Source organism: Ovis canadensis, chromosome 10 (genome assembly GCF_042477335.2).
Source record: "Ovis canadensis isolate MfBH-ARS-UI-01 breed Bighorn chromosome 10, ARS-UI_OviCan_v2, whole genome shotgun sequence".
NCBI classification, from domain to species: Eukaryota; Metazoa; Chordata; class Mammalia; order Artiodactyla; family Bovidae; genus Ovis; species Ovis canadensis.
This window is the reverse complement of record NC_091254.1, coordinates 26,150,701-26,174,338: the sequence shown is the minus strand read 5'-3', so window position 1 is coordinate 26,174,338 and position 23,638 is coordinate 26,150,701. Positions and strand designations below refer to the sequence as shown.

Below are 23,638 nucleotides of genomic sequence, written 5' to 3'. Positions count from 1 at the left end.
ACCAGTGGCCTGCATTGCAGGCGGCTTCTTTACCAGCTGAGCTACCAGGGGAGCCCCATGGCAAACCTAGACAGTGTATTAAAAAGCAGAGACATCACTTTGCCAACAAAGGTCCATATAGTCAAAGCTATGGTTTTTGCAGTAGTCATGTATGGATGTGATAGCTGGACCATAAAGAAGGCTGAGTGCCAAAGAAATGATGCTTTTAAACTGTGGTGCTGGAAAAGACTCTTGAGAGCCCCTTGGACTGCCAGAAGATCAAACAAGTCAGTCCTAAAGGAAATCAACCCTGAATATTCATTGGAAGAATTGAGAAGCTCCAATACTTGGGCCACCTGATGCGAAAAGACCCTGATGCTGGGAAAGATTGAAGGCAGGAGGAGAAGGGGACAACAGAGGATTAGATGGTTGGATGGCATCACCGACTCAATGGACATGAGTTTGAGCAAGCTCTGGGAGATAGTGAAGGACAGGGAATCCTGGCGTGCTGCAGTCCATGGGGTCACAAAGAGTCTGACACAACTGAGCAACTGAACAACAACAACAAGGGGAGGGTGAATTGCCAAAGGGCCATCTCTGGACAAATCAGTTAGGAAAAGAGTCACTTTCTCCAGACTGCCCACCCCAGAGCCTAGTGCTGGCAATGGGATTGTGTGAATTTCATTCCTGCTCACACGGAAAGAGACAGGTGGAAGGGGCACTTGGAAGGAACCCCAGCTCCAGGCGATGAGAAGGTAGCTTCAGCATTCATTCAGCACTTAACCGCTTGTTGAGATTTCCTGCTCCCCAGGCACTGTCCTGGGTGCCAGCTGTCCCAAGATGAGAAGTCCTGAATGTCTGTCCTTACTGACAAGAGCACAGGCTAAATAGAGAACCAGGAGTGTGAAGGCTGACTGCAGCTGGGAGTCTAGGGAGAAGAGGTTCTGGATCAGGCAAAGGGATCCCTGAAACTCCAGAGAAAAGATGAAGCAGGGGACCAGTGCACAGACTCATGCCACGGGAAGTCAAACTGAGACCTGGTTGCTAACAAAGAGATCCAAGGTATGGACTTGTCCCCAAGGGAAAAGGCAAGCAGTCAGGTAGAACCGAGTGCAGAGAGACAGGGCAGCAGCGGGGCTGGCTTGAGGCTGAGCAGAATTTGGGGCTAAGGCCACAGCTGGCAGAGAAACCTGTTTCCCTGGTGGCTCAGACAGTAAAGAATCTGCCTGCAATGCAGGAGACGCAGGTTCGATCCCTGGGTTGGAAAGATCCGCTGGAGAAGGGAATGGCAATCCCATGGACAGGGGAGCTGTGGGATCACAGAGTCGGACACAACTGAGTGATTGACACTTTCACTTTCTTTCAGAGTGTATAGAAGCTAGAAAAGCTGAAATGTATCTATTATGCTGTAAGTTTTCATAAAGAGTCACTGTAAGAAAACAGATACTAGAAATTTTATTTGTGAATTTTGAAAAATTAATTTTTTTATCTCAAAATTCAGACCATTCTGCTTTCAGAAAAGTGGTATTAATGTGGGCTTGAAATAAACAGATCCTTATAGATAAATATAGACAAACATGTATGCACTCTTCTGCCAGATGGTGAGACATTTATAACCCAGTATGGCCTGTGGCAATTACTACCCAGAAAGAAAGTTTAATTCAATACCCAGATGGAATAATAAACGCTAACAGGCTGGGTGTCATCCACATTATTGGTTATTATAGGATGACCATGTGATTCCACGTATCAAACTGAAACTGGTGCTATTAATAATTACTTTGAGACGATAGACACTAACAGGGACTGTCCTAATCCAGCAGGTCATGTGATAAACTGGTTATTAGTCATTTTATTTCTGTTTATTTTATGTAGAATGTGGTTTTATAGGATCCCTCTGGTATTTTAGAATTATGAGTTCAGAATGTATCTTTATACAAAACATTTGCATACCAGGAAAATAGTTCCCCACTCTTCCCACTTACTGGGTCTTAATGAAAGTCTTCTTTGCATTATAAACCCGTAATGCATTCTCAAATACCACGCAGTATGAATTCAAATCAGCATGGCTATCTGAGATCCTGGGATCGCCATGGGAGACATTATTCCCATGGTCAGAATCTCCCAAGATTGATGGAAATTGCTTTCTTTTAATAAATAAAAAGCGCATAGCAACCATCTTAGAGCTAATCATGGACACCACAGCAGGAATAGCCCATCCACAGTAAATAGCCATTCTAACTCCTTACAAAAAAGCTGAGCCAGGACACCTAAGAAGGTTTAGAATTCCAAACGAACTTGACCTGCTATGCATAACAACTAAGCACACCCCCCAAACATTAAATTTCTAGAGGTTTCAAAGTGAAATAATCTATCCACTGACTTTGACTAGCATTGTAGTTTTTCTCAAAACCAGTGATCTCTGCTGCTGCTGCTGCTAAGTCGCTTCAGTCGTGTCCAACTCTGTGCTGCCCCATAGACGGCAACCCACCAGGCTCCCCTGTCCCTGGGATTCTCCAGGCAAGAATACTGGAGTGGGTTGCCATTTCCTTCTCCAGTGCATGAAAGTGAAAAGTGAAAGTGAAGTTGCTCAGTTGTGTCCAACTCCTAGCGACCCCATGGACTGCAGCCCACCAGGCTCCTCCATCCATGGGATTTTCTAGGCAAGAGTACTGGAGTGGGCTGCCACTGCCTTCTCCACCAGTGATCTCTAGATGCTTTGAAAACTAATTATTCTTTATAGAATTCATATTTTAGTTATAATTTGTTTTTCTTATTGATAAAGTTACCTTTTTTTCTAAAAGAACTGTTACTCTTACTCCAGGTATTCATTCTAAGTACATTCCTTCCCCCAGAAAATGCCTCCAACCCCTGTATCCAGATCTTGCCCAGAAACAGCATCACTCCCTTGCTCGTCTCCTTCGTCTTTTGTGTTCTTTCAAGCAGGTGCTTGAAGATTTTTTTAAGAATATGTTTGTATATCTTGGAAGAGAAAAACAAGGCAAGGTTCTTTGAAAAAAAAGTGCTGTGCAAGTGTTGTTGATAAACTCAGTGGTTATCAGAGATCGAGACTGGACAAGAGAACTTCTCAGACTGATTCTGTTTCTCCCTAACCTGTTCTTGTTTATCTTGTCCTCTTTGTTTTTGTGGGTTTTTCCTTTAAACAGAATAAAGCAATTAATTGTTTGGATACGTTGCTTCAATAAATTGGAAATATCCCTTTCCAAAAGTAATCTAATAAAATAAACTTTAAAAAGAAATAAGAAGGAACATCCCTGGAGGTCCAGTGGTTAAGACTCCATGCTTCCAGTGCAGCTGGTGGGGGTTCGAGCCCCAGTTAGGGAACTAAGATCCCACACTCTCCGAAGCATGGCCATATTTTTTTTTAAGACAGAAGTAATCTAACGTTTCATCATCACCAGAATGATCCACTCAAGCCCCAGTATCTAGTAATAATTGCCACCAAACAAAAGTTAAATCTGTAAGAAGCTACAGGCTTTGAAATGTATTCTACCTGCTATTTTGAGTATAAACAAATCGGATAGTGAACAGAAGCTCTGAATTTAGCATTAAATAGTCAGATCACTAGACAAAGTTCATCTAGTGCATTTAAAAATAGGCCCAACTGCTAGAAATGGAGGTTTTTAGCTAGCTAGCATATGATTTTCCCATCACTGAACTGGGTCTCCTCTGTTTCAGTTAATCTCGCCACACTTTGAATGATTACTTTTTTGCCAGATTGATTTATTTTCCCTCTTAGTCTAGCCATCTTTCAGGTTTAAAACTTTCAGCTTTATTGAGCAAAGGGAGTATCCAAAAGAATTCATTGCATCTTGGTTTGTGTAAGTCTACCAGCAGGAGAATTTTATCACTCCCTTGGGGTGACTCAGAACCGTTCGGGTACCGCTGCCTGGTAAACTATTTCTCTTTATTTATGGTGTGTGAAACGTGAGGGAGAGTAAAATTTGGCCCCCGTGAGCGTTCCCCAAGCCTGCACATTGCTTTACTTCTGCTCCAAACACTGACGTGAGCAGGCTCTGCCGCAGACAGACCCAAAGGTCACTTTTCCATTTTGTTCAGATTGAGAAATACTTCAGATATCTGTCTTTTGTATCTAAGAAGAATAGGAGCTGGGGGAGGGAGTCGTTTCATTTCCTTGAATTTTCTTTGCTGGCCTGTGAGGAGCCCTCTTGAAATTGTAAAACAGTGTGGAGACCCGGCCCACATTGGGAACACGGTTGCTCCCCCGCTCAGCCCACCCCTTTGCTGAGAGGTTGCTGTTGCTGAAATCCTCTGTTCTTATAAACATAGCTCACTTGATGTCCCAAGAGTCTACCTCCACGTGCATAAGGCCAATCTGTATAAATCAGATAACATTTCCTCTTGGATGTATATGCTATTGTTAAGTTGCTCAATCATGTCCAGCTCTTTGTGACCCCATGGGCTGTAGCCCATCAGGCTCCTGTGTCTGGAATTCTCCAGGCAAGAATGCTGGAGTGGGTTGCCATGTCCTTCTCCAGGGGATCTTCCTGACCCAGGGATCGAACCAGTGTCTCCTGCATTGCAGGCAGATTCCTTACCATCTGAGCCACCTGGGAAGCCCTCTTGGATGTACAAAACCACTTCAAGGGTTGCAAACATAATCGGAAGGCATGCTGCGTGTTTCAGTTATGCCTCTGGGCTGTGGGCTGGTGCTTTTAAGGTGCCCAGAGGATGGCAGAGGGAAAACCACAGCTGGGTTAGTAAGGTTATTGTGTCACAGAAGACACTGTGGAGGAGGCCTGAATGGGGAGAGCCCAGGAGAATGAAAGCAGCTGTTGGTTGAGAAATTCAGGAATGACCTCTAGAAGATGTCATTTTCAGGACTGCTTTCCTCACGTCCAGACACCTGAAGTTTGTCCAGATTATAGTTTTGGATTTTATTCATCTGATTTCTTTCTTTATCTTTTTTTTCCCACAACCAGCGTATCTATCTCCTATGTACTTAGTAATCTTCAAACAGGTGACCGTGTTCCACAAAACTTCCGTTTAAAGGAATGTGTTGGGAAATTGTAAAATTATGTTGACTGTTGTAAAAAGTCTCTTAAGCCTAGAATGCATAGTAATGGAGTTTCCGTGGTGGCTCAGATGGAAAAGAATCCACCTGCAACGCAGGAGACTCGGGCTCGATCCCTGGGTTGGGAAGATCCCCTGAGAAGGGAATGGCTACCGACCCTAGTATTCTTGCCTGGAGAATATTCTCACCAATCCCTGCTCTCTCCAAACTTCAAGCTATACTCTCCCATATTCTCTGACAACGTTTCAGTCTCCTGCTTCCCAAAGAAAATAGAAGCTACCAGAATGCAGCTCCTCCAGCTCCCCAGGTGCCGTTATAGAAGCCCACCACCATAGCCGTGCCAGTGCCCCCTCCTCCCCATCCAAGGCCAGTCTGTCCTCCCATCTGAGAGCAGAGATTTTGCTCCATCCTTTGTCTCCTTTTTCTCGGGTATCTTCATTCTCTCTCCTTTCTGGGTTCTTCCCATTGGTGTTTAACAACGCACTCGAGTGTTTTTTCCTGGACCCCACAAATCTCATTCGCTATTACTGTAGTTCGTGTGACTCTAACTTCTTGGGTTTCGGGGGTTTTCACGTAAACCTCGGTGTGCTCTGATAAGCTTATTCTACTTAGGCATGGCCGTCTAAGCCCCGGAGGAGACATTTCATCATCATAAACCTCCGGGAGTGAGTGTGCACTGATGCGGGTAGATCGTCCCTGTGCTGTAGCAGCTGCGTCGGCAGAGAAAAAGGGCTGTCCGTGTCAGTGATCACTTCATCCCCTGCGTTCAGCCAAGCACCCCTCCAGCTGTTCTTTCTGCCCGAAATCCCCAGCCTCCTGGACTTCCCAACTCTTCCTGTTCCTTCAGGATTCTTCTTGGGCGTTACCTCTTTCAGGAAATCTTCTCTGATGCAGCCAGCCTCAGGAGCCCTTCCAGTCTGTTCTGCTCACAGGTCCTGCTTACTTACCCTGGCACGGATCTCCACCCACTCTCTGGGCTGATTCACAAGCACAGATCCACACCTGGCTGGAAGCTCCACGATGTGCAAAGCTGGGTGCTGTGTCTTTGTGTCCTTAGTACCAAGCAGAAGTCCTGATCACAGCTGGGGCTTTATTAAAGGCTATCACAGGCAGGTAGGCAGTCTGACAGGAAGGATGAAAGAGAGGCACTTGAAGGTTCATCTAAGTTATATATGTACAGACTTGCCCTGGAAAATAGCTCAGAAGCAAAAACTCTTTTCCCTCTTTTTGCTGATTCATGTCTTGCCCCCATATCTCTAAATAATGTCCTTAAGTTTCTTCTTGATTTTTCCACATTAAGCATTATCTTTTGACCTCAACAATGTGCATTCAAGATTTAGCTCTCTTTTAGTTTCCCATCCCTACTATAAGATACACAGTTAATATCTTCCAAACCACTATATCATACATCCCCTCAATAGGTTTGTACTGGAATTTTGGTTAAGCCAATGTTATAATGAGTATAATAATTATGTAATTATTATAATGAGTATGTAAAACATTATCAACCAGAAGAACCATGTGATGTACTTACATCACACTTCTGCCAGTCTTGCCCCTCGGTTTCTGCTTAAGGAAAGCCAAGAGAAGATAAGGAACTTCCGCCAAAGTCATTTCACCAGAACCAAGATCAAAAGCCAGTCTTCCAATTTCCATTGAAATATTTTTTTCCAGCTGCCTCTCAAAAAAAAAAAAATTTTTTTTAAGTCTCAGTGAATCAATTTGAAGAAAAAAACAAACTTGCATGATTATATCAAAGTATTCTTTATACAACTTTCATTATACTCAAATCAATTTCTGACAACTCATATTTCTTAAACTTTAGGATTGAAATAAATGTAGACAAGGGCCCTAGTTGTAAAGAACTTAGAAGCAGAGACTTCCCTGGTAGTCCAGTTGTTGGGAATCCACCTTCCCCTGCAAGGGACATGGGTTTGATCCCCAGTCGGGAAACTAACTTCCCATGTGCCACGGGGCGACTAAAGCCAGGCACGGCAACTAGAGACTCCCGGGCCCTGCACCCACTGAGCCCATGTGCTCTGGAGCACGGCAGCTGGAGACAGCCCAGGCACCGCAGTGAGGACCCAGTGCAGACAGACGGCAACAGAAAGCCCAAACTTAGAACTAGAAAGAATTTGCTCTGGTGTTCCGTTTTGAAATGAGAAAACTCAGGCCCAGAAAGGCTGAGTGACTTCCCCAGGATGACCCCGTGAGTGAGCGGCCACACTGGGTTGGAATTGAGGCTTCCGCATGCAGGCCAGCCCCCACTCCGCTGCACATGCCCTCCTCTCAGTCACTGCTTCCTTCCCCTCAGGCACTTTCCTTCACTTGAAATCTGTGCCTTACAGATGCCCAGCCTCATTCTCTAACTACATTAAACTCACTCGTCCTACAAATGGCATTAAGACAGGTCAGAAGAAGTCAAAAATGGGCTATAAAGCGTGTTGCTTAAAACCAGGCTGGTGTTAAGTTGCCTTGCCTGGCTGCACAGCCAGAATCCCACACTGTGTTGGCAGCTTACGTGCCATCAGTGGAAGGAGACAGGATGGAAACATTCCCAGGTGTCGTGAAGAATTAGTCACATCACAGGAGACAGAGGAGACGTGGGCAGGACACAGGAAATCTGGCAGCCACGCCGCTCCCCGCAGTTCAGCCCCAGGGCCCCAGGTTAACCTGGGTTTCTGGACTTGGTGCTATGTTCTCTCCAGTTCCCTTCGATGACCCCTTTTATCGCCAGGTGATCAGGTCGTGGCCGCACATACACAGCTGCACGTCCCGAAATTTGCGCTGCCTTCTGCACTTGGCCTCCCAGAACCCCAAGACGGCGCTGCTGGGGGGAGTCCTCAAATGGGGGTACAGAGTGAGCTTAGAGGAGTGGGGGTGCAAGGAGAGGGAGGGGAGCCCCGAGACGAATGCTGAGGGAGCTTGCTGGCACAGCGTCCAGGACTCTGTCCAAAAGGGAGTTAGAGTTCCCAGGTGTAAACAGGAAACAGGCAGAGAAATGCTGTTAAAGAAACTGTAGCACTAACACAGCAGAGAAGACGACCAACTCGTGTGTATTACATAAACCCCCAATCAGTTACAGTCGTTCCAGGAATCGTTTGTATCCAATTACGGGGTAGCTCAGTATCACTGATACGTAATGTAATTTGTGTCTTATAATTCTGGCCTTAATTTCATTAGAAAGCTTTATTTTGCCCTTTGGTATTTGAGGTTCTAAGTTCATGGCTTACAAAGTAAGAGCCTTCACAACCTAAAATGAAAGTGAAACAGCAAAGTTAAAAAGTTGGCTTAAAACTCAACATTGAAAATACTAAGATCATGGCATCCAGTCCCATCACTTCATGGCAAATAGATGGGGAAACAATGAAAACAGTGACAGATGTTATTTTCTTGCCTCCAAAATCACTGCAGATGGTGACTGCAGCCATGAAGTTAAAAGACAGTTGCTTGTTGGAAAAAAGGCTATGACAAACCTAGACAGTATATTAAAGAGCAGAGACATTACTTTGCTGACAAAGCTCCGTCTAGTTAAAGCAAGCTATGGTTTTTCCAGTCATGTGTGGATGTGAGAGTTAGACTATAAAGAAAGCTGAGCACCAAAGAATTGATACTTTTGAACTATGGTGCTGAGAAGACTCTTGAGAGTCCCTTGGACTGCAAGACAATCCAACCAGTCAATCCTAAAAGATATCAATCAGTCCTGAATATTCATTGGAAGGACTGATGCTGAAGCTGAAATGCTAGTACTTTGGCCACCTGATGCCAAGAGCTAATTCATTGGAAAAGATCCTGATGTTGGGAAAGATTGAAGGCAGGAGGAGAAGGGGACGACAGAGGATAAGATGGTTAGATGGCATCACTGACTCGATGGACATGAGTTTGGGTGAACTCCGGGAGTTGATGGTGGACAGGGAGGCCTGGCGTGCTGCAGTCCATGGGGTCTCAGAGTCGGACACAACTGAGTGACTGAACTGTCTAGCAAAGCGAAACTCAGTGGTATTCTTTTCTCCTCTCCCAAATGTCCTGCTTTCTAACTTGCCTCCTTCAGTTCAGGAGAGCTGCTACCAGGCTTCTATATATTCTTGGTGGCATGGATCCCACTAGAGCCACTGTATAGCTTTGGGGTGGCCACAGTGGCGATGCCTGTCATGCAGCCGTTCATGTATTTACTACACATTTCCTGAGCTGCTGTGATACCCAAAGACCAGGAGCTACACTGATATGACCGAGATGGCCTCTGGATGTTCACAGTGTAGAGCTGACGCCAGATTATATATGTGGTCACATTTGCCTCTATAGCACTGATTCCAACAATGCTATTTACCACTTAAAGAAATATTTTCTTTATTTTACTTTATTTTTTATTCCTGGCTTCCCTGAGCCTTTGCTGCTGCATGCAGGCTTTCTCTAGTTGCCATGATTTCTCTTGTTGTGGAGCACAGGCTCTAGGCACACAGGCGTTAGTAGTTTTCAGCTTATGGCCTCGAGAGCACAGACTCAGAAGTTGTGGTGTGTGGGTATCTTCCCACGGTATGTGAATCTTTGCAGGCTGGGGAATCAAACCCATGTTCCCCTGCATTGGCAGGTGGATTCTTAACCCTGGGACCACCTGAGAAGTCCTAGAAATATTTTCTACAAAAATGCATGTATAGTATTTACAGTAGCCAGGACATAGAAGCAACCTAGATGTCCCTCGACAGATGAATGGATAAAGAAGTTGCGGTACATATACACAATGGAATATTACTCACCCATAAAAAGGAACAAATTAGAATCTGTTGAACTGAGGTGAATGAATCTAGAGCCTGTTATACAGAGTGAAGTAAGTCTGAAAGAGAAAAACAAATATCATATATTACACATATATTGGGATCTAGAGAAATAGTACTGATGAACCTATTTGAGGGCAGGGATGGAGATGCCCATATATAAAATGGACCTGTGGACACAGCAGAGGAGGGAGCCCTAAGCCCTAAAGTCGCTCAGTCGTGTCCGACTCTTTTGCGACCCCATGGACTATACAGTCCATGGAATTCTCCAGGCCAGAACACTGGAGTGGGTAGCCTTTCCCTTCTCCAGGGGATCTTCCCACCCCAGGGATTGAACCCAGGTCTCCCACATTGCAGGCGGAGCGTTGAGACGTATACACTACCATGTATAAAAAAGATAGCTAGCAGGAGGCTGCTGTATCAAACACAGGGAGCTCGGCTCTGTGCCCTGTGATGACCTAGAGGGGTGAGATTGTGCTAGAAGGAGGCTCCAGATAGAGAGGATATGTGTATACTTACAGCTGAGTCACACTGTCGTATGGCAGAAACCAGCACGCTATTGTGAAGCAATTATCCTCCAATTAAAAACATTCTTAAAAGAGGGGAAAACGCCTGTTATATATGCACACAATAAAGGCATCCCTTTTAGTTATTCCATGTGTGTATTTTGCCCACACTCCAAGTGGTGTTTTTGAGCTGGAGCGGCAGCCTGGAAGGGCCCCTCACCCACCGAGCCTCAGAGCGCAGAGCCATAAATACTCTCAGCCGGTGAGCGACGTACGCCGTCCTCCTGAGCTCTGTGTGTGTGCAGTGCATACAGCTTATTTCCCTACAGCCTCTCGGTGCCATGGTGTTGTTCTCTGGTTCATGGTTTTAACGCATTGTGGTTGTCCGAAAGTGCAGAGAATGCTGGGCCTTTGGAAGCAGAGGAAGACTGTCCCGCTAGATGTGAGAACACAGGTTTAACAAGAACTCCATGTGCTTTGAGGAAATGGTGGAGGAAACTCAGAGTAAACGTCAGTAGACAATGGCTTCATAAACAAGACTAGAATCTAAGATGATGAACCAACAATGGTATGAAGAACAGCTGAAAGAAACGATGGCTGCTGACATAGCCTGACTTTAACACAAGCAAAACAGAACACCATTTGCCAAAAATGTGTGATGCTGGAAATCTCCACGAGGAGGATGCTATGATAACCTGTCCACACTGATTCAGTTAGCGTTCCTATTTTCAGAAAAGAATTCCCCCAAGCTACATGTGTTTGCATGGAGATCTGGTCAGTGCTTCCAAGCATTTTTAGAGCCTGATCTTATTAAAACCCCCCTTGCTGTTCCCTACCCTAGTGATTGGGTGGCTTTTCTACCCACCCTTCCTTTTCCTGGGCTTTCCTGGTAGCTCAGACGGTAAAGCGTCTGCCTACAATGCGGGATACCCGGGTTCGATCCCTGGGTCGGAAAGATCCCCTGGAGAAGGAAATGGCAACCCACTCCAGTATTCTTGCCTGGAGAATCCCATGGACGGAGTAGCCTGGTAGGCTACAGTCCATGGGGTCGCAAAGAGTCGGACACGACTAAGTACCTTCACTTCACTTTCCTTTTCCCAGCAACTTAACATCTCAGAGAATCCTGTTGACAGGGAAAGCACAATAGATTTTAAAATTGCCACACAGATTTTGTGTTCTCAGAGGGAACACAAGGGTTGGGTATAAGACTGAAATCACCTGGGCCAGGAAATGCCAGGAAAGATCGTTTAGCTTCTGTAATAATAAAAGCAGGTGGCAGTAGATGTCTCTTGCCAGGGCCACTGTGTGTACCACAGAACCAAAGCATTTGCACACTCTTTGCCATGGTAGAGAGGGCCTTGTGTGGCCAACCTTTTCCTTGGCTGTGGATGTCTGTTGGCTGAGCTTGAATTGACTCAAATGTTGAATGTTAACCTTTTGAAGTCTCTGGAAAATAAAAGATGCAAAAATAGAGAAGGGAGATACACAAAGACCGTCCGTTTGCCCTGCCTCCACTCTCTGAGGGCTTCCCAGGTGACGCTGGTGGTAAAGAACTCGCGTGCTAATGCAGGAGACTATAAGAGGCCCTGGAGAAGGCAATGGCAGCCCACTCTTGCCTGGAGGGCCCCATGGACAGCGGAGCCTGGCGGGCTGCAGTCCATGGGGTCTCAGAGTCAGACACGACTGACGTGGCTCAGCACGCATGCCACTCTCTCTGAGTTTAATTAGCAGCTGTTCTGTGAGAAGGTTTGCAGTGCTCAGCAGGGCCAGTGACACCAGGCGGTATCCCTGCTGGCTCGTCCATGCCAGGGAACTATTGCCATGCCAATTGTTTATGATCTTCTAACATGGCTTTTTGACAGTCACCTACACACAATGATAACAACATTTGGTTTCCCTTAAAAATTGGTTTGTGCTTAGACCGTCTTAATCCGTGAACCATCCTCTCTATTCTATTATCTACGTTCCGTATTCTCAAATTTTCCAAAAGTCCTGGGCATCTTTTGTTCCTATTTGAATTTAAGCAGAAGAAAGAGATGAGTAAGGACTCTGAGTAAAGTTTGAGGTTGCTTTAGGCAGATTCTGCATTGTGTTGCAGACAGCTGTTCCAACAGCTCTGTCTAGACCAGAGAGCAGGAGAGAGGCCGCTGCCCACACACTTGGGGGGCACGGAGTCAGCTCAGGCAGGCGGCTCCCCAGAAACTGGAGCTGAGGCCGAGGCAGGGATCAGAGTCAAGCTGCGGGAAGTGCAGGATCGGGATTTGAGAACCACGCCACAGGGCCAGCAGGGCCTCATGTTTCCTGCCTGTCGGGAGACGGCTGTCCACTGACCAGTGGCTGAGCACTGCTGTGCTGTTTGCCAGTTACAGGCTGGTAGGAAGAGTTCCTGCCAACAGCTTATTGTGAAGAGCACTGTATGCAGAAGCTGAAACTCTTACATTCTGTTGCCGATCTGCCTCTCCCACATGCATTTAATGCATATTTATTAGGCATCTGGGCTTCCCTGGTAGCTCAGCAGGTAAAGAATCTGCCTGCAATGCAGGAGACTCTGGTTCAGTTCCTGGGTTGGGAAGATCCCCTAGAGAAGGGATAGGCTACCCACCCTGGTATTCTTGGTTTTCTCTGGTGGCTCAGATGGTAAAGAATCCACCTGCAATGCAGGAGACCTGGGTTCAATCCCTGGATTGGGAAGATCCCCCGGAGAAGGGCATGGCAACCCACTCCAGTATTCTTGCCTGGAGAATCCCATGGACAGAGGAGCCTGGCGGGCTACAGTCCATGGGGTCACAAAGAGTCAGACGCGACTGAAGTGACTCAGCACAGCACAGCACATGTACGTGTAAGGCACTGTGCCAGCAAAGACAAAGGTAAAACAAGAGTCGTTCCTGTGGGGAGGATCTTTTTCCGAAACTTTGAACACAGATAGAGAAATAACATAGGGTGGACACAGGGATGCATTCCAGAACATCACATCCGGTGGAGAAAGGAGGATGTTCGGGGGTGACAGTTTCAAATATTTTAAAGTATTTCTCCACCTCATCATTTACACCAGAAAGTGAAGTATGAGTAAGTCTCTGGGAGTGTTCAAGCAGAGAGGGGGAGTGTAAACAGAGTAGGGTTGAGTTTCGAGAAGTGGGCAAGCAGGGTCAGGATGGAGGGCTGATGGTGGACTTGAAAGAGCCTGTGAGAAAGGACTGGAGTCCTTCCTAAGGCAGAAAGAGCTACCCGCTCCTTCAGGACTAGAGAGACAAGGGTTGCTGGGGGACAAGCCACGGACCCGCCTTCTGCCTGTCGCCTGTCGGTGCTCACCTCATAGGCCTTGTCTTCAGGGCCAGGGAACAGTCCCAGCGTGCCCCTCATCAACTCCCCACCTCATCCCCCATCTGCCTGCTTGCTGGTCCCTAGACTTTATTTCCCACTTTTGTGATAAGAGCACTTACCATGTGAATGCCCTTTGGGGGGGAATTATTTAGTACGAATGAATATCAGCTACAGGATCGTTTTTTAATATTAATGACCACAAATTAGATCATCTCCTGCTTTTTAAGAACTAAGAGGATTAAAGAGGACAGGAGGTCATTGAATACGTGAAGAAAGTGTTGCCATCAGCCAGGGGGAAACTGGAGATGAATTACATACTTTGATGGCTTTGCCAGAGGTTGTAGCTGGAACACAAAGAAGCTGCCTCTGGACAACGGTGGTTTGATCATGCGTTATCATTGTAGAGTCGCACGTTGTTTATGAAAACTGGGTAAGGAATTATTGCCTTTTTTTTTTTTTAAAGCAGCTGTCTTCATATGAAAGACCATCATACCTAGGGACATATTAATGTGACTTTCATTGTATCTGTGATAGAAATTTCTTATATTTTTCATATGCGTGCATGCTAAGTCGCTTCAGTCATGTCCAACTTTACAACCCTAGGGACTGTATCCCACCAGTCTCCTCAGTCCATGGAATTCTCTAGTTAAGAATACTGGAAATGGGTTGTCATGCCCTCCTCCAGGAGATCTTCCTGACCCAGGCATCAAACCTTCATCTCTTACATTTCCTTACTTTGGCAGTCAGCTTCTTTACCGCTAGCACCACCTGGGAAGCCCCTATTTTTCTTATAACCTCAGACAAGAGTATGTTTTAGGCAAATGTATTTAGTACCTTATTATGGTCTGTATTACCCTGCACTGTGACTTCGTTCTACATTGTAAAATATTTTCCTGAAAGCAAAGATCCTGTTTCTTGTTATCTCCATATACCAGGGAGTAGTAAATGTACCATAAACATACACAGAAATGTTTGAATAAGAAAATGAATGGTTGAGTGCGTTGAGTTGCCTGCTGATCATCAAATCATAGGCAACTGTAATAAGTAGGATTTCTGACATCATCACGGCAGTTTTCAACATCAGAAAATTGAAAGCACGTCTTCTGGAAGCAGGACATCCTGCAAAGATCGATGCCGTGGCTCGTGCCCCACTGCCTCTCTTTTGTCTTTTAATGAATGAGTCAGTTCGTTTGCATGCATTGGGCTCCAAGTAGCAGAAAACCCAACTTACAGTAGCTTAAACTGTAAGGACAGGGCTTCCCTGGTGGCTCAGTGGTAAAGAACCCACCTGCTAATGCTGGAGACGCGGGTGCAATCTCTACCTCGGGAAGATCCCACGTGCTGCAGAACAGCTACGCCCGAGTGCCGCAGCCATCAAGCCTGTACCCTAGAGCCCGGAAACCACAGCTCCCGAGCCCACGCACTGCAGCTCCTGAAGCCCGAGCGGCCTAGAGCCCATGCTCTGCAACAAGAGAAGCCACCACGGCTAGAGCAGAGCCCCCGCAGCAACAAAGACCCAGCACAGCCAAAAATGAATAAATAAATAAATTCTTTATATGAAAAAAAACCTATGTCTAATAACATTTATTTGCTGATGTAGAAACCAGAAGTAAGTGACTCCGCGGCTGACTGAGCAGCTCAGCGGTGTCATCAGGGACACCACCCGCTCCGTCCTCCCCTCTGCCGCCTCCTCCTCGTTGCCCCGTGGTCACCAGGTGGACACCCCAGCTTGAAGCACCACGTCCTCACTCCGTGTCCAAGCCAGTACACGTGTGTGCCGCAAGGGAGGGGCAGGCAGTCCCTGCAGGGCCGCGAGTGAGCTCTGTACCCAAGAGGAAAATCTTCCCCAGAAACCTCCCGACAGAATTTGTCTTACGTCGCAGCTCCCAGACTTTCTTCCCCAGACACATCGCTGGCAGAGGGCGATGGGACGGCTGGGCCTCGTCCCAGCTAACCATGATTCATCTGACTTCTGTTTAGAGAGGAGAAAGAGGCAGTGGATGTTGGAGAGGCAGCTGCAAACGCCTGCTGAGCCACACCTCGTCTCCAGCTGGAAAATGAGAATCGGCTGTGTTGTCCAGTCATTCCTCCAAGAACACACTTTCCTTCCAAGAGTGTGTTCTGGCTATTTATATCATTTTACTGACGGTTTTTGAAAAATCATGAGTGTGAGGAGGAGCCTAAAGTATAGGGCCTTGCCTAGGATTACAGGGCTTTTGTGAGTCATGTCCCTCCACCACTTTGGGTTTGGGTTGCTTCACTCTGGAACATTTTTTATGAGTTATAATTTACAAGGTCTATGTTTTGTTTTGTTTTTCCATCTTGATTCATATGAAAGAGGACAACTCCTTGGGATTAAAACTTGCTTATCTAAAAGGATGTAGGAGGCATCAGCTGTGACCAACACAGCAAAGAGCTCACCATGGGCATCAGTTTGCATGAGCACTTGTAAGAGACCATGATACTTTGTGTTTGGGGCAAAATTTAGATCCATGTGAGTGGACACATGAGCACATGCTTAGTCGCTGCAGTCGTGTCTGACTCTTTGCAAACCTATGAACTGTAGCCCACCAGGCTCCTCTGTCCATGGGATTCTGCAGGCAAGAACACTGGAGTGGGTTGCCATGCCCTCTTCCAGGGAATCTTCCTGACCCAGGAGACCCTGTCTCCTGCATTGGTAGGTAGGTTCTTTACCATTAGTGCCACCTGCGAAGCTATAAGTGAACACTTAACTATTCACTTAAGTAGGGTGTGTATCGGTAACTGGATTGGCTTGTTTGAACTCTTTCTAGATGAAAAGTGAAAGTGTCAGCCACTCAGTTCTGCCTTACCCTTTGCAACCCCATGGACTGTAGCCCACCAGTCTCCTCTGTCCATGGATTTCTCCAGGCAGAAATACTGGAGTGGGTTGCCATTCCCTTCTCCAGGGGATCTTCCCAACTCAGGGATCAAGCCCAGGTCTCCTGCACTGCAGGCGGATTCTTTACCATCTGAGCCACCAGGGAAGCTTCTAGATGAGATCAGTCCTCAAAGGAAATGCATTCCAAGTCTTTCTCAACACATACTTCAAATGGTTCAGCAGTTTGTCAACTTTCTGAATGACCAGAGATTCTGAGCACCTTTCTGTCCCCAAGAGGCAAGCTTCCTCGAATGATATGCGTTCCTTGGTGTCTGTTGCAGTTTCTGTCTGGGCTGGACTGTCCGAGGCTTCCTGCCTCGCACCTTTTATGAATCATTGTCAATTCACGTAAGAGATGCCCTAAAATGGCTTTGGAAACCGCTTATCAGATGCGCTCCTCCCATCCACCTAGAGAAATAGACTCCTGTGACTGTAATGCCATTCATAGCATGACTCAGAATTAGATAAACTCCCCAAATGCTTGCTTTTAAGTAAGTGTCCTTGGTAATTCATGGTATGTGTTTTTCTGGAATCCACTGTGTTTGGGCTGATGAGTGTTTTTGTCAAGAATTTGTCAATTTTGAAACATCTCCAGACTCCCATTTGGGGTTGGTGGGGAGCAGCCTTGTTGGCAGTGTGAGCCGTGCCAGCTCCCAGCAGGACACACAGGTGGCAACGCAGCAGTTCCTTTATGCCCAGAAAGTTCACATAAATTTTCCTCCTCCCTGATGGCCCATTGTAGGTGTCTTCACAACTCCAAGAGCTGTCATTTTGCAGGTAGCTGAGGGGGCTATTTGAGAGCCCTTTTCTTTTGCCTTGTGCCATCATTTTTAGTACTTATTCTTGAAAGGCTATTCTCTTACAGCTGCTGCTGCTGCTGCTGCTAAGACACTTCAGTCGTGTCTGACTCTGTGCAACCCCATAGACGGTAACCCGCCAGGCTCCCCCGTCTGAATTATGGTGAAATGTCTAAAGGAGATTGGGATGACCCAGAGAGATGGTATGGGGAGGGAGGTGGGAGGGGGGTTCAGGATTGGGAACACGTGTACACCCATGGCGGATTCATGTTGATGTATGGCAAAACCAATACAGTAAAGTAAAATTAAAAAAAAAAAAAAAAGAAGAAGAAAAAATAAAGGAGATTGGTTTATAATGAAAGTAAAGTTACTAAGACACCTAGGACTCTGTTTCCTATGCCTCTTCTGAAATTCTTTTATTTATTTATTTTGTATTGAAAGAAAGTGAAAGTGTTGGTCACTCAGTCTAGTCCGACTCTTTGCGACCTCATAGACTGTAGCCCGCCAGGCTCCTCTGTCCGTGGGATTCTCCAGGCAGGAATACTGGAGTGGGTTGCCATGCCCTCCTCCAGGGGGTCTTCCTGACCCTGGGATCACGCCTGGGTCTCCCGCATTGCAGGCAAATTCTTCACTGTTTGAGCCACCAGGGAAGCCCATTTTGTACTGAAGTATAGTTGATTTACAATGATGTGTTAATTTCTGCTGTACAGCAAGTGTCTCAGTTACATATATATGTATGTATATACGCATTCTTTCCTCTACTCTTCTCCATTGTTCCCTGTGCTATCCAGTAGGACTTTGTTGTTTATTTATTTTTAGTAGATAATACACCCTAAAGTGACGGCTGGTGTTAAGAACAGTTACTCCAGTAACGCTGTCATGGCCCAGACCGTTTTTAGAGCTTCCTCTTTTGGAATTGACCTGTAGAGGTGTCACAACTCTTATGAAGCAAACTAGTCTCATTGTTTTATAATTTGATTTTGACTAAAACCGCTCGTTTACCAGATTTTGAAGTGTTTAATCAGTTATATAGAACATGTCAATGTTAAGTGGAATGGGAGAGATTATTTAGTTCCAACCCCCTTTAGTTTCTTATGAGAAAGTTTAGCCCCAGAGAAGTTAATTGACTTTGCAAAGAGTGCAGAGTAAGTTAGCAAATAATTCACACACATCAGAACTCTTTGGTTCATACACATCAGTTCCAAATATCCTTTAGCTATTTATTAAAAATCAAATCTATTTTTAAAGAATACATAATTTCCATCATTAAAGATATTAAAATAGAATCTGCCATGGACTCTGCGGATCCTTCCTAAAGCACTCCAGAAGTGTTTTGAACACCATTATTGTAATAAATGTATCTTTATGGATTAAAAATCGTATCATCTTATTATAATATATTTCCATATGTAAGTTCCATTATGTTTTTTTAAAACCATTAGACTGTAGTCATAACTTTTATGTAGATCTCTTAAATTGACACAGAATAAAACTCTATCTCAATTTTGAAATGTTTCTTATTTTTCTCATTTCTCGTGGAAAACATCTATAAGATACTGCTAAGATAACCAAACATTATCTCCTGGCTGAGGCAAGCTTGTCCTTGTTCTGTGCTGTCCAGTGAGAGAGTCACGGACTACATATGGTAATTTCAAACTTAAATTTTAGTTAATTAAATAAAATTTAAAAATCAAGTACTCAGTAGGTACATTGCGTAATAAGCTACCATATTAGATCCCTCAAGTATAAATACTTCTATCTGCACAGAAAATTTTATTGGTTAGTGCTGGTCTAGAGTTCTTGTAGTCAGTATACATATTTTAATTTACTACGAATCTCTTACACTCTAAAAAAGTTAGAAAGTGGTGGCAAGTTTTGGGGAAAGTACTTTAAATGTTTATTTGTTCTCTAAATGTTGCTAGCTATTCTGCATAGTTTAATTTTTTAAAAGAAGAATTTATTTTCACCCATTTTGGGGGAGCCTGATTATATTCGTGGAATTCACGTCAACTGTCACATCCTGGCTGCCAAACTTTTAAATATGCTGAAGTTATGGCAAAAGCTCTGGTCAGTGCTGCCAGAGCTAAAGGCAGAAGTGTGTTAGCTACTCACTCGTGTCCCTCTCTTTCACAACCCTCTGGACTGTAGCCTGCCAGGCTCCTCTGTCCATGGGATTCTTCAGGCAAGAATACTGGAGTGGGTTGCCATGCCCTCCTCCAGGGGATCTTCCCGACCCAGGGATAAAACCCACACCTCCTGCACTGCAGGCAGATTCTTCACCATTTTAACCAGCAGGGCTTCCCTGGTAAGGGCAGAAAGGTCCAGGTAATTGAAATCTTGTTACAATGTCATAACATTTGAAATGAACTAGTCTGGATATAACACAGTGGAAATTATGTTGAATTCATTCTTGATAGCCATTTTATTTGCAAAGGCCTTAAATTACCTACCTACCTTTGTTTATCCTAACATCCAGAATGAAAAGTCCACTCACTAAGAAGGCACGGGTCAGCTCTCAAGACTGACCTGGCATCATGCTCCAGGTCCATTTCCAAGCTCCCCTGCTCCACTGTGAGCAATTCGAGGCCAGTGACCAGTCCTCCATGGCTTTTGCAGGCCTCACGGTACTTCAGATGATACCTTGCCAATACATTTCCCATTAAGGCTTGTTTGAACAAACAGTTGATCCGGTCTGCCCTGAAAATCACTGTATTTGGGAGCAGGCTCATAGGGTGCATGAATGTGACTGCTTCAGATGCTTTTTATTGTGGAGTAATATCTACTGAGCTGACTGCTAGGATGGAACTCCAGTGTGGTTATCAGTACTTTTGGTGAATCTGTGCTGAATTAAATTAGGGACCAATGAATGAGCTGTAGGCGCTCAAAGAGAAAGGCTAAAGTGCCGCTTGTTCTGTTTGGTCTGCAGGAACAGTAAGTCCAGTTTTAAAATACAGATGAGCTAGGAGAGCTAAAATACCGTAATGAGAGTGGGCCAGAAAATAAGCAGGTTTTAGTCTCTGTGCACATAACGGATATCAGTGAAGCACACAAAGGTATATTTTCTGGGTTTCTTTTTTCATATATTTCGTATAAAGTAGCCTTTTTCTGAGGAATGGGATTTCTTGGAAAATCAAATAGATGAATGTTTATCTGCCATGACTCAGCTGGACCAGGTGGACTATAGTCCGCTAGGCTCCTCTGTCCATGGAATTCTCCAGACAAGAATATTGGAGTGAATTGCCATTCCCTTCTCCAGGAGATCGTCCCAACTCAGGGATTGAACCCTTGTCTCTTGCATCTCTTGCATTGACTGGCGGGTTCTTTACCACTAGCGCCTCCTGGGAAGCCCCATGATCCAGTCTAACTCCTTTTTTTTTTTGTAAAGAATATTTTTTATAATTAAATTTGTTTCCTTCCCAACTCAGTGGATGTAAAATCTGGTGAAATTTTGCCAGACACGAACAGCATCTATCAACAGTATCTATCAGGTTATGAGCTACCTTAAGGACTTAGGGATAAACAGTCCTTTCTTTCTGTCCTGCAGGTCCTGGCCTTGGTCACAGAGAATGATAATATCTTATTTCTTCATTTTCAGATAACAATCGAAAGAGAGAGCGGTGAAGACGTGAGTTCCCCCAAACATGGGAAGGAAGACCCAGACAACATGCCACATGTGGGTGGTAACACCTGGGCTGGCGGCACAGGTTGGTAGCATGGGCACTTTCCTGGGTCAGGCTTCCAGAGACTCCGTGAGCCCATGTGGACAGCCCACCAGCCCCAAGAAGGCTCAGGAATCCTTTTGCCTTCTCCTCCAACCCCATTAGTCAGCTGGAATGTGCTTCTGCCCTCTGACGCAGCATGATTTTAAGACACGAAAAGCCCTGGCATTTGGAGCCCCACAGACTCAGCAGACAGTCAGAGGCACAACCCCCTGACCTCAGACCGTTCTGGTCCTCATTGATCAAAGGGATCTACTATGAACTGCCTCCCAAGATTGTGGTGAGGATTCAGTAAGATTATGACTGCAAAGTGCTGAGCTCAAGACCTGGCATGAAAAACGCATTCATTAAAAGTGTTAATCCCCTCTTTTAAGTTCCCTGTCCTTGGGACCATTCCAGAAATCGACAGTAAATTCTTTCTGGACCAGCTGACTTTGAAAAGACATGGCCCTTGTCTTCCACATCTCAGAAGAGAGTACGTCGAGGCTGCGGGATTCTGAAATAAGAGAGATGGTTGTGGTCTGAGCCGATGAGTGGGGTCTGTCCCTTCCTCTTGGCTGCCTGTCGAGAGCATTGTTCCCAGCCAAGACCACGGCCTTCCTCTTTCCTCTGCGGCAGCTGGAGCGACACAGCTGTGGGGCCGCAGGAATAGGGCCAGACTGTGTGCGCACCGTCTGATCTTATCGCAGCCGTGAGCCGCGCCAGCACGAGCTCCGTTCTCTGTCTTCGCTGGGGACAGTCTGTGCTCCTTGGCCTTGACAGCCTTGGGAGGAAATGGCCTACCGTCCAGGGACAATGTGCTATCCAGCAGGCCCGTGGACCCCTCGCCTGCTCTGTTTATTCATCAAGCATCAGCTTGAAAGGAAGGATATTTTTAGAAATGGCCTTTGATCTGGAAGTTAGTGTCAAGCCAGCAGGATTTAATCCCTGTGGAATGCACTGTGGGACGTGCTGGCCAGATGCAGGCTTCCCAGCCATAGGCTACTTACTCTGGAGCGGAGGTGCTCGCTTGTTATTCAGCTCACATCTAACAGCTCGTCTGTCTGTCCGGGCTGATGACCCTGCTCTTACTTCCCAGCTGGGTTGTCAGTCTGTCAAGGCTCTTTTGCTACAAATTCTTTTTCTCTTTGTCCCTCTCTGCCTCAGAATTCTCTGCACTGAAGGTAATCATTTGATTACATGAGTCATTTGATTCCTTTTTCATCATCAAAACCCCTTCTCTGTCTCTCTCCCCCTTAGCTTCACAGATTTAGGATATCCAGGGTTAGTTTCAATATTATACCTTGAGATCTAGACTCTCTGGCAAGCCTTTTCATTTTGGCACTAGTGGTAAAGAACCTGCCTGCCAGTGCAGGAGATGCAAGAGACATAGTTTCAGTCTCTGGGTTGGGAAGATTCCCTGGAGAAGGGCATGCCAACCCCCTCCAGTATTCTTTCCTGGAAAATTCCATAGACGGAGGAGCCTGCCAGGCTATAGTCCATGGGGTCGCAAAGAGTCTCACGCAGCTGAGCTCACACTCTGGAGTCACAAGTTCAAATTAAAGGCTTCTTGGAAGTGCAGGTTGTGAAGAATTCCACCCTCACGTCTTCTCCACCCCCATCTGACTTTGCCAAGGCACTGACTGTCACTCACACCAGCCTCTAGACGGTTGTAGGTCATTCCCTCCTTTCACCAGAAACGGTCTCATCTCAGCACCTGGGAAGTTTTAAGTTCTCATTTATGACCTACCCATAAATAAGGAGCACCTCCGGTGGAAAGGGAGTCCGGTCTCAGGACAGCATTTCCACCCCTGAGTCTCATGACCGTCGTCCTCTCTGCCCATTGACCATCCATAAGCGGGGCAGCCAGGAGTCACACACATCCAAGGTGGAATTCTCCACCAGCAATTTCTAAATAAAAAAGAAACAAGATGAGCTGGAATCAGAGGATAAAAATACTGTAATTAATGGGCTGTTCTCATGGTATTTCCCAAAAGGAAATGACCTACCTGGACTTTGATAAGGGAAGCAGAGCATGCTGAGTTCTTACTTTTAACTCATTGCACCAATTAAGGCTTCAAGGGAGAAAAGGAAAACATAGCATAATTTATCCAAAGCCTAAAGACTTTCAAAATTTCCAGTTTATGAAACTTAGAAATGGGCTCACTCTATGCGACTGGAAGTTGTCTCCATAGTGATAGTGAGAGAAGTCCCTTTTAGAACTCTCATTTTGTGCCAGTTGCTGTGCCGAGTGTGACTGAGACACAGAGAAGTTAGTGAACGTCCCTCAAGGACACGTGACTAGTACGTTGGAACCAGGATTCAAACTCAGGCAGTCTGACTTGCCTAGACAGCACTGCACTATGTAATGCCAGCGTTCGTATCAATACTATTAGTATACTATACTAATCAATACTTGACTATAATGGACAATATTATGCTACCCCTCCAATATTGGGATCTCTTCTAAGTTCCCAACTTATGTGTAAAGGAACAAAAGAAACTAATTGCCAATATTTTAATCATTATAAAGCTGGGGTAATAAACTGATAACCCAGGGCCCAGATCTAGCCAATATATGTATTTTGGCGGTCCATGTCGTGTTTTAAG

At 45.5% G+C, this 23,638-nt stretch overlaps 1 protein-coding gene across 4 annotated transcripts in view; it reads left to right on the top strand.

Annotated features, from left to right (window-relative positions):
* The window catches only part of VWA8 (von Willebrand factor A domain containing 8), a 383,224-nt gene that overhangs the window by 305,462 nt on the left and 54,124 nt on the right, over positions 1 to 23,638 (top strand). For 3 of the 4 annotated variants that reach the window (XR_011259328.1, XM_069601241.1, XM_069601242.1), the window contains one exon: positions 20,926 to 21,034. Coding sequence is in view for 3 of the 4 variants with exons in the window: in XM_069601241.1 (XP_069457342.1) it covers positions 20,926 to 21,034 (109 nt within the window). In the remaining variant the exon portion in view is untranslated. Of the gene's footprint in view, positions 1 to 2,925; positions 3,001 to 20,925; positions 21,035 to 23,638 lie in introns of those variants that run through there. The other variant, XM_069601243.1, reaches the window with a different exon arrangement.